This window comes from Diceros bicornis, chromosome 8 (genome assembly GCF_020826845.1).
Source record: "Diceros bicornis minor isolate mBicDic1 chromosome 8, mDicBic1.mat.cur, whole genome shotgun sequence".
NCBI classification, from domain to species: domain Eukaryota; kingdom Metazoa; phylum Chordata; class Mammalia; order Perissodactyla; family Rhinocerotidae; genus Diceros; species Diceros bicornis.
This window is the reverse complement of record NC_080747.1, coordinates 60,465,566-60,483,152: the sequence shown is the minus strand read 5'-3', so window position 1 is coordinate 60,483,152 and position 17,587 is coordinate 60,465,566. Positions and strand designations below refer to the sequence as shown.

The 17,587-nt window shown below is 38.4% G+C and overlaps 1 protein-coding gene across 1 annotated transcript; it reads left to right on the top strand.

Annotated features, from left to right (window-relative positions):
* The first annotated feature begins 1,491 nt into the window (after window positions 1–1,491).
* Window positions 1,492–17,387, top strand: BTC (betacellulin). Its single transcript, XM_058546349.1, has 5 exons — window positions 1,492–1,552; window positions 2,061–2,153; window positions 10,539–10,656; window positions 15,288–15,434; window positions 17,279–17,387. The coding sequence occupies exons 1-5, from the start codon at window positions 1,492–1,494 to the stop codon at window positions 17,385–17,387; spliced, it is 528 nt and encodes a 175-aa protein (XP_058402332.1).
* The last annotated feature ends 200 nt before the right edge of the window (window positions 17,388–17,587 follow it).

Genomic DNA, 17,587 nt, shown 5'->3' with positions numbered 1-17,587 from the left:
TGATAGATAGAAAAGAATCTCTGTTTTGAAGGATTCTTTTGGAAATCTCTTTCGGCCTTTGAACTTGCTAGGTACTATTGTGTTATGGCTAATTGGTTGGCTGATTACCTGCCTTCGTAGCTTTGCAGCAATTTGAGAGTAGACCAGTCCCATCCACCCGTGTGTTTCTGCATGCTCATAGATGTTTGTTGAACTGAATTGAACTGGAGAACATGTGTAGTTTAGAAATGCATAAATGTGGGCACGTTATTCCTACTATTTGCATAATAATGAGTAATTTGAGCATTGTTTACATGCCAGCACTGTGTTAAATGCTTTGCATACTTACCTGGTTGAACTCTCACAACAATGCTCTGAAGGAGAGATAATAATCATCTCCACCTTGCCATTGAAGAAACTGAGAGGTTATGAAACTTGCCTAAAAGTCACATGGCTGTAAAGTGGCAAAGACAGGTCATGAATTCAGGACCAGCTAACTCCCAAGCCCGCCCTCCCCTGCCCTCCCATCTCCTGTCCAACTTCTTATTACAGACATTTTCAAATATATATAAAAGTGGAGAGAACAGCATAGTAAACGTTGGTATACCCACCACCCAGCTGCAACCATTATCAATATGCGGCCAATCTTGTTTCATCTATACCTCTCCCTCACCACTTTGCACCCTTCTTCCCTTGTTGGATTATTTTAAAGCAAATCTCACATACATTAATTTCATTAATATGTATTTAAATATATATCTCTAAGAGATATGGACTCTGTGTTTTAACCTAAGCCACAATATTATTATCACACTTTAAACTATCCTTAATATTATCTAATGTCCAGTCAGTGTCAGATTTCCCTGGTGATCTCATAAGTGACTTTTTATAGTTGGTTTGTTTGAATCAGGACCCATGCAAGGACTACCTTTTATATTTTAAACTGTTCTAATCATAACACAGCATTCCTCTCTTCCCCATACTTTTCCATGAGGCCTATCCTTCTCAGAGACAGAGATACTTAGCTGGAGAAACCTGAAATTTTTAAGTAATTCCCATGAATTGAATATCTAGTTCACATCTCCCCATAAGGAAGCACACTCAATAGTTAATACCTGAGAAATAGTGGGTCTCTGTGGAATGGAGAGAGGACATTGCCACATGGGTTCTGTTGATACAAATAATCTATAATCAATCTATAAATCAAAATTTGGAGTGAGTTTATTATGAGCCAGGTCTGAGGACTATAGCCCAGGGGCTTCCTTCCCCCAAGGAAGGAAACACACCCCAGAAGTGGGGTGTACAGAGTGGTTATATACTGTCTTGGAACAAAGAGCATACATCACATATGACAGGAATATCCCTTTTACTACTGTCACAATATACTTAGCTAGCACAGCAGATCAGTGGTCACAAGGCGAGCACAGCAGGTCAGTGCTCAGCAGGTCAGTGGTCACAAAGTGAATGCAGCAGGTCAGTTTATAGGAAGAAATGCTTATCTTTAAGGAAATAATGATATGGGGGGAAGCTACATCCCTTTCTTTAAGGGTGTCATTCTTGTCCTTGGGACATTGTAAATGTTTAAAGCAGATGTACAATGTATGTTCAACAGGCCACATCAGGCCCTTTTGGAAAAACTAGGTCAGGCTGAATTAGTTTTAAACCAAATGACTTCATCATATACTCCAGTATATACTATTGCTTTTCATTTATTCATCAGTTCATCATCTGTTCTCCCTGGAAATTAATCAGTATATTCATCCAGTGGCTGAGAACTCCCTCTATTTTTCTGCTTGTATGATAAAGCTCCATCACAAGCTATGATCAAGTCTCCTCACTTAAGGTGCATAGTTAGATGTAAGCGATGTTGGCTTGAAAATTCTGTCTTGAGCCCTGAGCTTGAAAAATGAGACAAACTGGCCAGTGTACCCCTCACTCACTGTGGGAGAATGACTTGGAAATGGAAGCCACAGACATGTTATTTTTACAAATGGGATATGACTTCGATAGAGTATTTCACATTGAGCAAATTTTCAAGTTTTTGTATTTATTTTGGTTTTGTTTTGAACTTGAAGGTCTAGTGATCCTCCACTGTGTTGTGGCAGATGGGAATTCAACCAGAAGTCCTGAAAATGATGGCCTTCTCTGTGGAGATCCCAGAGAAAACTGCGCAGGTAATGGTTAACAAGCGATGCATGTGTATTTTATCAGCTTTATATTCAATCTCGGAAAGTTGATCTTTCTAAGTTTTAATTTTTTGCTGTTATAGTAATCATAAAACTAGGTAGTTCTTTGAGCACATATTAACGTACCAGGCACTGTGCCAAGTGCTTTACATACAGTAATTCATTCATTCCTTGCAAGAACCCTATGAGCTGGAGAGTATTTTTTACTTATTTTAAGGTGAAGCCTAGAAAGAATACACAACTTGCCAAAGGACACACAGCTGGTATGAAGAAATCTGGGATTCACACTCAGGTCTTTCCGATTCTAGTGCTTCCATTCTTATTCATTATACTATTTTGGGTGTCACAGATGTGTGGTCCAGACTCTAGCATGGGATATCTTGGACTAGATTCATAGAAAGTTGACATATTCTATTCAAATTAAATTTTTTTTCTATTCCATAGCTTAAAATAAGGGAAGAAGACAGTGATTTTTACATATTTTGCCTGGGAGATGCTTGAATTAGTATTCTCAAAGTTATTAGTCTAAGTCAGGGGTCAACCTCAGTAAGGGATCAGATAAGAAGTATTTTAGGCTTCGTGGGCCATGTAGCCTTTCTTGCAACTGTTCAACTCGGCCATTGTACTATGAAAGCAGCCATAGACACTATGCAAATGAATGGCCTTGGATGTGTTCCAATAAAACTTTATTTAGAGAAATAGACTGTTGACCATATTTGGCCCTTGGTCCATAGTTTACTGACCCCTAGTCTAAGGTTCTGTCTGTCCTTTATAGATTGTATGATCTGGTCTTCTACAGGGGTTGTTTGTGATTTTAAAACAAAACAAAACACAGGCTAATTCCCAAAGTAGGGTGGAGTGGAGAAGACCCTTCTGTGCTCCCTGGAAGCGTCTCTGAGCTGGGAGTGTGGTAACTTGGTGTTAAATGCTCTTTACCTAGCACCCTGGGGAAGTTGTAACTGAGCCAGGAACATGCTGAGCAAGTTGTCCTGACGTGAGTCATCAGTTCCAGACCAATCTTCCTCTTTCTTCCCTCACACTAGTGGGTGGTCTGGAGAGTGCCCATAGGCTGTGGAATCCATTGATGTCTTAGGTCATGCTTGTGTGGGTCCTGTCACCCAAGTAGGATGAAGGACGAGGCCAGCTTTATGTGTTTGTGTGCTTTTCTTCAGCCTTGTTTCAAATGTCTTAAATGATGCCATTTTCACTTTTCCTTCAGGAGATTATTCCATAATTTGATGATTGACAGTGTTAAAAAATCATCCTTATCATCCTAAATGTGTTTTCTAGTTTTTTTTATTGTAGTAAGAGCATTTAACATGAGATCTACCCTTTTAACAAATTTTTAAGTGTACAATACAATACATTAACTATAAGCACGATGTTATACAGCAGATCTCTAGCAATTATCTTTCATAACTTATATAACTGAAACTTTATAGCCAATGAACAACAACTCCTTATTTACCCCTCCCCCCAGCCCCTGGCAACCACCATTCTACTCTCTGCTTCCGTGGATTTGGCTATTTAGATACCTCATGTAAGTGGAATCATGTAGTACTGGTCCTTCTGTGATTGGCTTATTTCACTTGGCATAATGTCCTCCAGGTTCATCCATGTTTGTTGTGTATTGCAGGATTTCTTTCTTTCTTAAGGCTCAGTAATATTTCACTATCTGAATATACCACATTTTCTTTGTCCATTCATCTGTTGATGGACACTTAGATTGTTTCCACATCTTGGCTGTTGTGAATAATGCTGCAATAAACATGGGAGGGCAACAATCTCTTTGAGATCCTGATTTCAATTCTTTTGGATAAATACCCGGAAGTGGGATGGCTGGATCATATGGTAGTGCTATTTTTAATTTTTAAAGGAAACGCCATGCTATTTTTCATAAAGGCTGTAGGTTGCCTTTTCAGCCTGTTAATTGTTTCTTTCCTGTGCAGAAAATTTTTGGCTTATTTAAGGTCACACAATAAGCAGAGTAGCCTGTCATGAATTTGGAGAGACTGGCTCTAGAATGTGTGTTGTCAATCGCCATGTTAAATTGCTAGAATCATATAGGAAGAGCAGAATGCTGAATATATGAGGGAAATTCTGAAAAATAATTGCTTGTAAATCCAAATAAGGACAATAGGTTCTTGAAAGAGGAATTAATGTGGAGCAGGAGCAGATTGTCTTTATTGACTGACTGTGTGACCTTGAGTAAGTCACTTAAGCTTTCAAAGACTCAGATCGTAACCTGTAAAGTGGAGAAGTTAATCAGATGATCTTTAGGAGTCTTTCCTATTTCTAAATGATTTTATGATTTTATTTTCAAATAGCCCCAATCTCTAAGCATTCCATTTTTAGTTTGTTATTTTCTATCTTGAGTGAGGCATTTATTCTTTCCACCAATACTTATGAGCACCTACAGCAGGCCCTGTTCCAGGGGCCAAGGTTGCAGCAATGAACAAAATGGTCTAAGATGAGGTCAGAGAGGTGATGTCATGTGGAGCCTTGCTGAGGATTATAAGGCCTTCAGCTTTTACTCTGAGTGAGTTTTAATCACTCTGGTATTTGTGTGCAGACTAGACTGGCAGGGCAGAAACAGGGAGACTAGTTAGAGGTTGTTGCCATGGAGACTGCTTCCGGCCTAGAGATGATATTGGGCTTAGACTAGGGTAGTAGAGATGGAGGGATGATTCTGCATGTATTTTGAATGCAACTAATAGGATTTTCTGATGAATTGGATGTAGAGTAAAAGAGAAAGAAGTCAAGGTGATTCCAAGATTTTTGGCCTGAATAACAGAAAGAATGTAGATACCATTTACTGAGATGAGGAAAGACCAGATTTGAGAGGGAAAATCCGGTATTCCATTTTGGAAGTGTTAAATTGAAATGCCAGTTAGACATCCAAGTGGAGATATTAGTGGGACAGTGGCATTGAGAGAAGAGATCTGAGATGGAAATATAAATTTGGGAATTGTTACCATAAGGGTGTTTAAAGCCAGGAAACGTCCAAGGAGAGAGTGGAGAGAGAAGAGATGAGAAAGCATTGAGTCCCAATTCATTGCAAAACTTAAGAGCTTGAAGGACATGAGGAAGAACCAGCAAAGGAGAATGAGTAAAGGAGGCATTGTACGAATAAGAATTCCATAGCATATTGCTCTTGAAAAACAAAAGGAAATACAAGTTTTCTTCCTGTCCATTTTTCTTTGCCCCCCAGCCATGAATAATTTTAAATACATGCAAATACACTCACACCTCAACACTCGATTTTTTTTTTTCTTCCTTTAAAGGGATAGAATGAAAAAGGGCAGCTCTAAGTGAAGGTCCTACTCCTGTAAGCTCAAAAATGTTTGGCACACCCTCCTGGTTGGAAGACAGGCTGATCTGACTTGATTGGCCCCCTGTATCAGAATATCCTAGTAGCACAGGAAGGTTAACAAGCACATATATGAGATTTATTTTTCTTTTCCTGGAGTGACAGACCCTTTCATATTTCTATAGGAAGTGGCATTGAATGTAAGACAAATGGGAATCCTCAATTATAATAAATTTTCAAATTTTGCGCTTTTTCAAGGGCATCGTGAATTTACATTCCCCTGTCTCAGGGAGATAGTTGGCAAGATAAGAAGGAAAATTAACTTAAAAAATATAAAATTTTCTTCTTCTCCTCTTGTCTTAAAAAGGTTGTAAAATCAGGAAATCCCTATTGGGAAGATGCCTGGAAGTCTAGGATGAGAATATTAAAGCCTTGGGCTCTGCTTCACAGATTAGGAAGAAACGTGTCCCCAAACTCTGCTGCACCCACTTAAACTCTTCTGTACACTAGTTATTCCCTTTTTTAGGACAGATATCTGTGTGGGAAGGTGAATTTATAAGTATTTGTTTTCCTTCCTCTCTCTCCTTGTTAACGCTTGTGGAACTCTATCTCAAAATTTGGCACACCCACTTAAATCCCTTACACAGAGATTTAACTACGTATCTAACTAAGGGGTTAGAGATACTATGAGGTTGTAAACATGGTAACGAGAATTACAAAAACACATTGTAATCATAATTGTCCATTTCCCTCAAGGTTGATTTCAGAAGATTTGCCGATATTAATATCATTTACAAAATCATTAAATAGGTCTGTAATGAGCACTACTGCAATAAGTAAGTGAAGGTTTTATGAAAAATAAACTTAATATATCAATTCTGAAGAATTTTAATCACAAAGGCATCATAAAACCTGTTTTGGCTTGAGAATAAGAATCATGTACAGAAAGATTAAGGAACCATCCTGTTTAGTCAAATTGAGGAAAATTCCATATTTAAACTAAGTCATTTGGGTGTCTGCTGTGTTCCTCCATTTTAGTTTGCCCCAAGAGAATCCATCACATGTCATCTAACTATCCATCTGACCCAAGGAAGATGACTACTTCTTATCTACCTGCCCATGTGATCGAAGAAAGATTTTCTTACTTCTGATCCCTTTTGCTAACTCTTAGATTCAGATTTTATCACACACTGACCTGCAGTAACCCTTGTGGTTTCTTATTTAATTGGCTTTAGAATCTTTGGAAGATACTGCCTCACGGAGAGATTGAGATATGTTACCTGTGGTGCCCATCCACTTCTGAGATTGGGTTGGAATCTGGCCCACTAGTGGATATAGTTTTCCAGTGCAATTTTGTGGGACAGACTCACTCCCAGAGGAATGTTTTGGTTTTGGGAATGTGGGTTGGAAAAGAGTAAGGTGGGAGGAAAAAAGATCAATTAAGGTCCACCACCCCCAGTATCAGGGGAATCTTCATGGCTGTTACATTTTCAAGACCATATCATTCACTTCTCATAGAGAAATGCAATATGTGGGACTAATCATTCTTGTGTCATGGGATTAACTTTTCCTTCTTCTTGATAAACATCTCTGGAATAGAAGGGTAGATTTTGCCATCCTCTGCCCTGTGTCATCAGGTCTCATGATAAGCAGAAAATGTTAGATTTCACAGTTGTTCAATTTTCAGATAATGTGAACTTGATGAATATTAGATGAAAGCAACTGGAATTTTAGGTGCATTTTGAAAGGGATAATGCTCATAAGCCTTCTCATTTCCATAAGAGAAGAAGAGAGGATCCCATCTGTTTTGAGAGGGACAGTATGTGTGATTTATTTTTCTTCCAGGTTTTCAAGTTCCACAGAGAAATCACCGGACATTTTCTGCTTGGTAGCATGGAAGGGTTCTTAAATCCAAATAATGCTGGGAATATTTAAGAGCATGCTTATTTGGCAAAGGAGAGAGCTCTGTGAGTGATCAAAACAGAGTCTGGCAACAATTTCCCTGGCATGGATTTGTGCTGCTTAGAGGAACCGAGGCTGAACAAATCACTGCATCCAGCAGCTGCTGGTGAAGGCGCTTTTTGGTATCATCTCTGTATGGCGTTTATTGGAAGGCCAGCTACATTTAAAGGGACACCACAACCAGAGGAATTAGTAAAATTCAGATACAGAGCCAGATGGCTTATATTTAAAGTCGAGTATGCTTCGCAAAGTAGGAAAGGCCTCTCTGGAGCACAGTGGATCTGTCACTAAGTCTTGCTGCCTCTTAAATTCATCTCCTTGCCCTTCATCCCCCTGGCCCACACCCATGTGATGTATGTCAGCATGGCTCAGGTATGGCCTGGTATTCTTCTTGCCCTTGGCATCTTCTACTGCAATCCAGCCTGCACTCTCCTATCTAATACACTGGTAAAATGCTTCACAATTTAAAGTAATTTTTTTTTTTGAGGAAGATTGGCCCTGAGCTAACATCTGTTGCCAATCTTCCTCTTTTTCTTTTTTCTCCCCAAAGCACCAGTACGTAGCTGTATATCCTTCTAGTTGTAGGTTCTTCTAGTTCTTCTGTGTGGGACACTGCCTCAGCATGGCTTGATGAGCGGTGAGCATGTCCATGTCCAGGATCCGAACCAGCGAACCTGGGGCCACCGAAGTGGAAAGCATGAACTTAAGAACTTAACCGCTACACCACCGGGCCGGCCCTAAAGTATTTTTTACATGTACTGTTTAATTCAATCTGTAAGAACTTTCATCAGCTTTCTCTTGCCTTGTATTTCAAGCGTCAACACTTCAGCCTACTGAAATCCGAGGTCTCTAATTTCCATTCACCACCATCCTCAGCTGCTCCCCTTCACGCCTCTTCTGTTCCCACTAAATCTGCCTCCTACCCCCTGTATTAGGCTTGCATATGTCTGACCCTGAACTTTTGCTCTTGATACTCTCCATAACTCAACTGCGTGTTCAATTCCTTCTAAAAATCTACATTTTCCAGGAATTTTTTTAAATTAGGTAAGCACTCTTCATACCAATATAAGATTTCTTTTAGAATTGCCAAGATTTTCAAGATTCTAGAATCAACTCAGTTTTGACTGAGGATTTTATTGTCCTGGGCACTCTGCTAGGTGTTTCCACATGTATTTTTTATTTGAGCTTCTCAACAGCCATTTAAGTATAGCATAACATCTCCTTATAAGTGTTATATATAACAGTTTGTAGATGAGGAAACTGAGGCTCAGACAGCTTAATTAGCTTGCCCAGACCCATTTGGCTAATGAAAGGCGGAGCTGAAAATGAAAGACTAATTTCCTTCCTCCTAATCCAGTGTTCTTTCCACTGCTTCCAGAGCACCACAACTGTTTATATGGTTACTATGGTTATTTTTACTGCTTGGTTGCATATCATTGTTTTTAATTTGTTCTATTGTACCAATTTAGACAGTTAGATAGGATATCTTTTTTTTTTTTTATGTTTTCCAATGCCTATTACAGGACTCTGGAAATAGAAAGTACTCGATGAATGGAAGTTGACTGATTGATTTATTTGCCAAAATATACAGATCTTTGCCTTTGAGACACTGTGCAGTTATTTCTGGGAGAAATTTCAGTAAGATTCCCGTTGATTGGCACGCATGGGAGCAAATATCTGGCACGTACAAGCAGTCAGCATGGCTGGTAATCAAGTCACCAACCAAAACCAGGTCAGCCAGTTCTTCAGCAACATTCTGCCACTCCTGAAACTCTGTGACCTGGCATCACAGGAATTTGCTGTGATAGATCCTCCAGAGTTCTTTGCGATTCCTCTCTCTGGTGGCCCTGGACAATTATGTGTACTCATTTCATATTAATTAGGAAATTTAATAGTTATTGGTATTAATAAAAGGATTCTTTAATGTCCTTGGGATACCAGGGGCCATACCCAGCCTAAAGTGAAATGCCCTTCTGAAGCGAACACTGTGGTCTTCCTGGCTCCACAGGTGTCTGAGTCCTGTAAGCTGTTGGTCATACCATGAATATGGAAAGTCCAACCCTGGGCTGCAGCTGGCTAGTTAGCTGTTTCCTCTGGGTGTGGGCACGTGTCTGTTGTGAAGCAATACATGGAACAGCTAGTTAGTATTTCTGTATTGTTTTTCTTGACGGTCCTTATTGGTTGAAACTTTACATGTAAGCGATGGAGAAACTGTTACATATTACTGTCCCTGGTTGAAAAATTAGGCCATCAAGACTCTATAAGGGCAAGAAAAGAAGGTCAGTTCAGGATTGAAATCCTGGCTATGAAGCTTCCAGTATTTTCCTCCTTCTTCAGGGCAAGAGAAACCCCCCAGGGGTCAAATGAGAGGAATAATCTCCCATTCAGGCAGGCATGACTTCTGGGTGCCCCAGGCTGAGAGCAGATGACACCTCCCTGCTGAACAGCTGGCTTGACAGTGAGCCAGAGTGGAGCAATCAGGAGCATGGACTCTGGGGCCGGACTGCCTGGATTTCAGCCCTGGTTCTGCCTCGTACTAGCTGTGTGATCTGGGAAGGGGACTTAGCCTCTATGTGCTGTGCTGTGCTCTTCCACAAATAGATGTTAGAATGGTGCTTACCTGGCAAGGCTGTTATGAGCATTAAATGAGTTAATATACATATAAAGCATATAGACCAACATCTGGCACTCAGTAAGTGCTACGTAAGTGTTTAAATTAAAAAGATATAAAAAAGAAAAAAAGGAAAAACACCCTTCTCTCTTTACAATGCCATCAGCCCCATGGCTCTGATAACCTTCGCGGAAAGAAAAGCCTTCTCTCTTACCATGACTGTACTTTACCCTTTAAACAACACCAGTGTGAACACAAGTCTTAGTTAAAATATGAAGCGTTCTCACCACAACCCCCATTATCCAACAATCTCTAGAGCTATTTTGGGGCCACGAAAATCTGATTTGTATCCCGGTGTGGAGAGAAGGATAAATGCGAGATGGGGGTATTATGTTCTGTAGAAAAACTGGCAGCAAAGATAGGAATATGAGTCTAATGTACACGTGTGTTGAAAGTGAGTTGATTTATTGAACTTTTTCTCATTTTTCAGCTACTACTACACAATCAAAGCGGAAAGGCCACTTCTCGCGGTGCCCCAAGCAATATAAGCATTACTGCATCAAAGGGAGATGTCGCTTCGTGGTGGCCGAGCAGACGCCCTCCTGCGTGTAAGTGGAGCGCCCTGAGCCAGCAAGCAAGGGGGTGCAGAATGGTGCCGGCTGGCTTGGGGCTGGAGAGGACTGGAAAGTCTGAGCTAACCAAGCCATCTGCAGGGACACGGTGCCGCCTGGTCCTGGCCCCGGGCCACTTGTTTAGGGGCCCATTCAGCAACTACTTCTGAAGCAGCTGATGCACACTGTCCTCCTAAAATATGAGCGTGCGCTAGTCCGGATCCGCTTCCAGGCAGGGCTGTGTCCTGTGCTGCCTTACGCAAGCAAAACTGTTTCTGTCCCATGTTAGGGATGCTTTTCAGCTCGAACAAGCTCCTAGGTGGTTCGAATGGAAACAAATTCTTCTGGCATGTGTTAGGTGGTTCAGACTTAATGTAAATATGAAGAAATTTCTGCCAAATTAAAAGCTACTTTTGCAAGTGTCAATTAAGTGCAATGAAATCAGTCCTATTTATAAACAGAGATTCGCAAAACGTGTTTAGTACAGCAGAGAATTGGAAGAAAAGTGCTCTTTCCAACTCTTAGTAGATTAAGAGTCCAAGTTTAATTTTGCTCAGGCACAAACAACTTTTTCGCATATTTTAAATATTCATTTTCTTCTAAAGAAGTGTCCCTCTAAAGTGCTGTCTGAGATGTTTCCTTATAGAGGAGTCAGGTGATTTTTTAAGTATAAATTTGACCTACAGTTCACAGAAAGTTTATTCTCTTATGTGTTGTTTCCCCCAGTATACATTTTTTTTTCATAAGTATCTCAGAACAGTGATTCCAAACCCTAATTTAGTGGAACGTTTAAGAGTCATGGACTTCAAAATTTAATTATAATTAAATTTAATTAAAAAGATAAATATTTATGGATAATACTTAGAGGAGAATAAGAATTGCTAATGTAAGGAAAGAAGGAAAATGTGCCTGTGTGTGTTGCAAAAGATAGAGCTGGTTTTTTGTTTTGTTTTGTTTTTAAATTACATTTAGTTGCTCACTGGCTTGGGAGAATATATTGAGTTTTAAAAATATTAATACCCTTTAACCCAGTACATTTTTCTAACTGGTCCTTGTGTCTGCAGGTTATTGTTCTTTAACACTGCTGCCTTCTAGAACGCAAACCACAGTGTGTAATCCACCTGCCTGAGATCAATATGCAGCCTGTCTCCCTCAGTCCGAGGTTAAAACATTTCCTTGGCCTCCATAGCTCCTCTGATCCTGGCTTAACTTTCTAGCCATATCTCTCATTATATTCCCAAATGTTCCTCTAAAACCCTACATTCCTTTGCATGGTTTATTATACATACTCTTCTCATAGTCTGCAAAACTTACTCTTCCAATGTTTTAAGATGCAACTCAAACTTCAGCTCCTCCAGGACTTCTGCATTGACTTGAGTTAGCTGTCCTTCCTCTGTGACCTAGTCACGCTTTCGTGAAAGCTCTTCTCCCCTGGAGCGTAACTGTTGTTTTCTTTGAATGTCCCTTCTGTGACTGGGAGCTCACAGAGGGCGGGGCTCATGGTTTGTTCATTTTTGTATTCCAGTGCCAAGCACAGTGCCTAGAATTTACTAGGTGTTCGAGAAATGGCTGATGAATGAATGAATAAGTCCCTCTATCGTGGTTCATCTAATGCTATGCTAGATGTCAAAACTAAGGCCTTAATCTGAACCGCAAACACCTTCTTGGTGGTGGAGTGATACAGCATCAACAGGAGGCGGAAGAGTGTAGGAGTCAGGACATAGATTTATTTGGGAGTCAGATAGACTTAAAATTTTGTTTCCACCAATTATAAACAGTGTTAACAATGGGTCAGTTACCTTCCCTGAGCCTCAGTTTTGTCATCTGTAAAAGGGGATAATAATATCTTCCTCTCAAGTGTTGAGAATTAAACAAAATAATACCTCAAGCAAAATACTTATCATGGTACGCAACACAGAGTAAATGTTCCAGAAATTGTACCATTGAGGTGACTGGGAGATATTCAACGTAGGCTGGACCTTTCAGATGACTTAGTGTGGCATGGATTCAGGCAAAACTGTCTTGCCGTTGGCGACTATGCTTTTTTGGGAAGCCAGAAATATCTCCTTTTGCTTGGGATCATAGGAATTTGTGGACTACTGTTTTTACATAAAAAACCAGAGTGTGCTTCAAGTAACTCAAATTCCCTATTAGTTTTCTCAGTATTTTCTTGGAATGAGGATGATTTGTTTCCAGATATACAATTTTTATTTATTTCTGCAGCACAGTTTATTTAAGCATTATTACAATGTAGTTGGGCCACGAACTTGGGAGCCAGACTTCCTGCTTTTGAATACTAGCCCCACTCACTCAGCTTCTCTATACCTCAATTTCTCCATCTCTAAAATGGGGTTAATAATAGCACCTACCTCAAAGGTTGTTATAAGGATCAATTGAATTAATACTTATAAATCTCTTAGAACAGTGTCTAGTGATTATTTCAGAACAGTGATTCCAAATCCTGATTTTGCAGAGTCCTCAAGGGTCATGGCCATGTTTAAAAATTATTTTAAATTTTATTTTATAAAATATTTATTAAATAAAAATTCATTTACTCATTTACTAAGCATTTAATAAACACCTACTAGGATCTTGCACTCTTTGCCTCTTCCTCTCCCACTGAAATGGCCATTAGCTGATACATTATTAGTTTGATGAGAAGTGAAATAACATGAGAGCCACTATAACAGTCTATGTAAAGGTTTGACCTTCTGGCATGGCTTCATTGGGTTATAACTTAACAGGATGTACTGCTAACTGAGAAATTCAATTAAAGCATGGCTAAGCCACTGAACCCAGAGCTTAGAATCAGAAAAACGTTCTAAAAGAGCAGCAAGTAATTGCTGTGTATTTTATAGGCAAAGTTATTGTTTAAAAATGTCATATTTAGTAAATTTGTTAGAGAAACATTTAAGCTAATTGGAAGAGACTATATTTGTAAGATTTTAATTATGCCCTTAAAAAAAACTCTTTAAATTTTCCTCCCACACATGCAATTAAAAGTATATTTTCCCCCAGTTCCAGTCTTATGTGCAAGAGATTTTTGATATTTCATAATATTTCTAAGCTCTCTTCCTGTTATTTTGACCTTGCAGTGAAGATACCTGGCTTTCTTGCAAGAAGCAATTTTCCCTCAACATCCTGGTGTCCTTTGCAGTAGATGGCATTAGGTGTCTTTTCTCTTTTGCTTGAGTTGAACCTCACCTTTCAATTGTTGGTTGTGACTGAGCTAGTTTTTTTTTGTTATTTTGAAGCATTGTATCAGCTACAACATTGGCACTAAGGGATCTCCGTACTTGAGATATACAGGTTTTGTGGGAATTAACTGCCTTGGCTTTTGTCAAACATAAGATAAAGAATGGCCTGGCAATACATCCTTTCTTAAAAGCAAAAAGCAAAATCAAACGAGGTTGCACAGAAATCTTCTCCAGAAGCAGAATTTCATTTTTTTGAGATTTAAATAAATACGTATATCACCAGTATCTCTGTGTTTTGAATGAGTCTGAGGAGAAAAAAGGAAAAATATTTGTTAATGCAATGGTACTGGTGTTACAACATATAATTTTGGTTTTGAAAAGTCCTCAGACAAACATCTTTTGTGTTTTTTAAGTGTCTGACACAATTCAGAGAATACTATGGATAGTACCCAAATCACTGAGTCTTGAGCTTGTTGAGTGTTGCTCATACACGTGTTGGCTTGGTCAAATGGATCCATAACTGTCACCTCAGACTTGGGGCATCTGGTGGGTTGAGGTGAATCCTAAGACCGTATTGATAGAGAGTTCAGAGAATGAGGGAAGTGACAGTCTCACTTGGAGAGCTTGTTGATTTTGGTCATTCCATTTTATGAAGGCCATGGAGAAAGGGGGGCCATTTAGACGAGAGTGGAGGGAATGGTGTACAGATCTGAAAATGTGGCCTTTGAGGATCAGATAAAGGAATGGGAGAAGTTAAGACCTATTGCATTTTGGGGGGGTGTAGTTGGGGAGGTGGTGAATAGCAGAGCATTACCTAATCTGTGAGCCCTGCTCATGGTAGAACTAGAAATGATGGCTAGAAGTTACAGAGAGAGAGAGATTGGGGGGTGGGGAGAGAGAAATCTTGTTGAAAAACATTTATGAGGTTTTCTCTGTTTGCGTGTTTGATCATATAAAACAGTATAATGTTTGATGATCTATAATAAGAGAGCTTGGGCACACTAAAACTGTTCATATTGCCCCACAATGAAATGGGAGATCCTGAAGATTTTTGAATTCCTTGTGGTATTCAAAATCCCTAGAGGTATTTAAGTGCTTGGGGGTGCTCTGGAGGGAATTTTATTACCCTCCCTGTAATTTAGAATCTAAAATTTCAAAATAAATTTTAATAAATTGTCATCATCTCTGTTTATTTATACCAGACATATTGTTAATAATGTTTAAGCGATGACAGGTTTTCAGCAAAGAAAGTGAAATTACTCATAAACACAGTGGTTGTACAGCTTTCTAAAAAAATTTTTAAAGGAATTGTGTTCTTTATTAATTCCAAGTAATGAAAATGGTGGTAGTTCCTTCAAAAAAGAAATAGTAGAGATTCTTACAAGTCTAGCGTTTTCAACGGGTTGCCCTCCTCTTGTTTTATTTTTCTAGCTGTGATGAAGGCTACACTGGGGCACGATGTGAGAGAGTTGACTTGTTTTACCTGAGAGGAGACAGAGGGCAGATTTTGGTGATTTGTTTGATAGCGATTATGGTCATTTTCATCATTTTGGTGGTCAGTATCTGCACATGCTGTCAGTAAGTATTTGTACATTTAATTTTAAGTAAATCTGAGAAAGCGTATCTTGCTCTCTCTTTTCTTTCCTTTCTTCTTTCCTTCCTTCCTTCTTTCCTACCTTTTCTCTTTCCTTTTTGCTTTAATTTAAATAAATCACTTTTTGAGGTTTACCATCATTTATATTGAAGTATTTATAATAAAACACATGATACATGATTTTTGTCATTTTACTGAGCATAATTATTATAATTTAAAATAAAATTTGTATAAATCTCCTAATTTAAAAAAGGAAGGAGGAGGAAAATAGATGAAGATGGTCAAAAGGTAAACTTCTGGTTCTAAGATAAAAGGTCCTGGGTATGTAATGTGCAGCATGGTGACTATAGTCAATAGTACCGTATTGTATATTTGCAAGTTACTGAGAGAGTAGATCTTAAAAGTTCTCAACACAAGAAAGAAAAATTCTGTAACTATGTGAGGTGATGGATGTTAACTAAACTTACTGTGGGGATCATTTTGTAATATATACAAATATCAAACCATGTAATACACCTTAAACTAATACATTGTTATATGTCAATTATATCTCAATTTAAAAAGCCAATTATTTAGTTCTAAAGCCAGTCATATTTTATATGGGTTTGTTAGTAAGCTAATTAAGACTTTCATTTTCTTAAACTATACCATGACAGAAAAACTTTGAAAGATAGAAATAAACAAAAACTTTTTTTTTCTTGGCCACATTAAAATAATGAATTTTATTTACAAAAGATGATTACACTGTTTTTCCTGTCTTTTCATTTTGTACCACAACTTTGGGAGTCAAGAAACACCTTGCTTTTTCTCTGAGACAGAGTGGCTTGGTACAGTTCTTAAGTTAGTTTCTTTTGGAAACTCATCAAACCAAAACTCCCACATAGTATGCTAAAAAGGCATTTTTTTATGTGCTATCTTCTTGTCTTGAGAAGCTAGTCTAGCCTCCTAAACTGCTACATTACTTTTGGGCTATGGAACACACCAGAAGAGGGTGTCTCGTGATTCCTTTCTTCACAATGTTCTTGGTAGAGAAACTTTAGCACAGTTAGCGGGAGTCAAGAACCTTTGATTTTTGTCTCAATTCCGCCATTAAATATATTGGAGACTGTGGACAAATTTCTTAACATCTTTAAACTTTAATTTTATTTTCTGTAAAATGAGAGGATTAAACCAAATAATCTGTAGGATTCTTTTTACAGGAAGGAATTGAAAAGGTATTTTTTAAATTTTACCTACTTTATGGCAAAAAGGAGTGTTTATAATGCAAAGTTTGGGGCACAGCTGGGAAATGGCCTATTTTATTACATTAATTTTGAATTATACTTTAAGAAAACTGGACTGCAGTCCAGAATATTTAATACATTTCTTAAATAATGTATCTAGAAGCTTTGTTAACATATCCAGAGACTACCCTCACTTGCTTGGTTTTCTTATGTCTGTTTCCAATTTGTGCTAATTCTTATTTACCCACTAAATAATGCTTATCAGTCTATCTTGTAAAATGACTAGGCCTGAAAAATTTTCTTGTGCTAACCAAGCCCCATCAACAATCGGGTAACATATTCATTCTATTTAGATAACTCTACTCTATCCATACTGCTGCCTATTGTGGCTATCATTTGAGCCTGGAGAAAGAGTTGAGCTGAGAGAGAACCTAAAATATTTACAAAAAAAAAGGAATCTATGCATTTTTAACACTCTAGAAATAAGATCATAGGCTCTCTTGATGATTAACTTTGTGTTCACTAAATTAATTTTGTTTTGACTAAAATTTTCACTGAAATGAACTAACAGGCCTATACTAACCTCTAATACGTTATTTTCCAAGTCCTCTTCGGAAACGTCGTAAAAGAAAGAAGAAAGAGGAAGAAATGGAAACTCTGGGCAAAGATATAACTCCAATCAATGAAGATATTCAAGAGACTAGTATTGCTTAACAGTAAGTGTGGTAAACTTGGTAGATGGGAAACTACTCAGGTGACATTTACCTGGTGAAATGGGGCTGAACTATGTCTAGTAAATCATTGATTGGAATTTGATTTGTCTAAAAACATCTAAAAATTAATTAACATTTTTTCATAGAATCTGAAGCCCAATAAAAGATTTTCTCTTATCTTTCTTTTGCATGTTATCACAG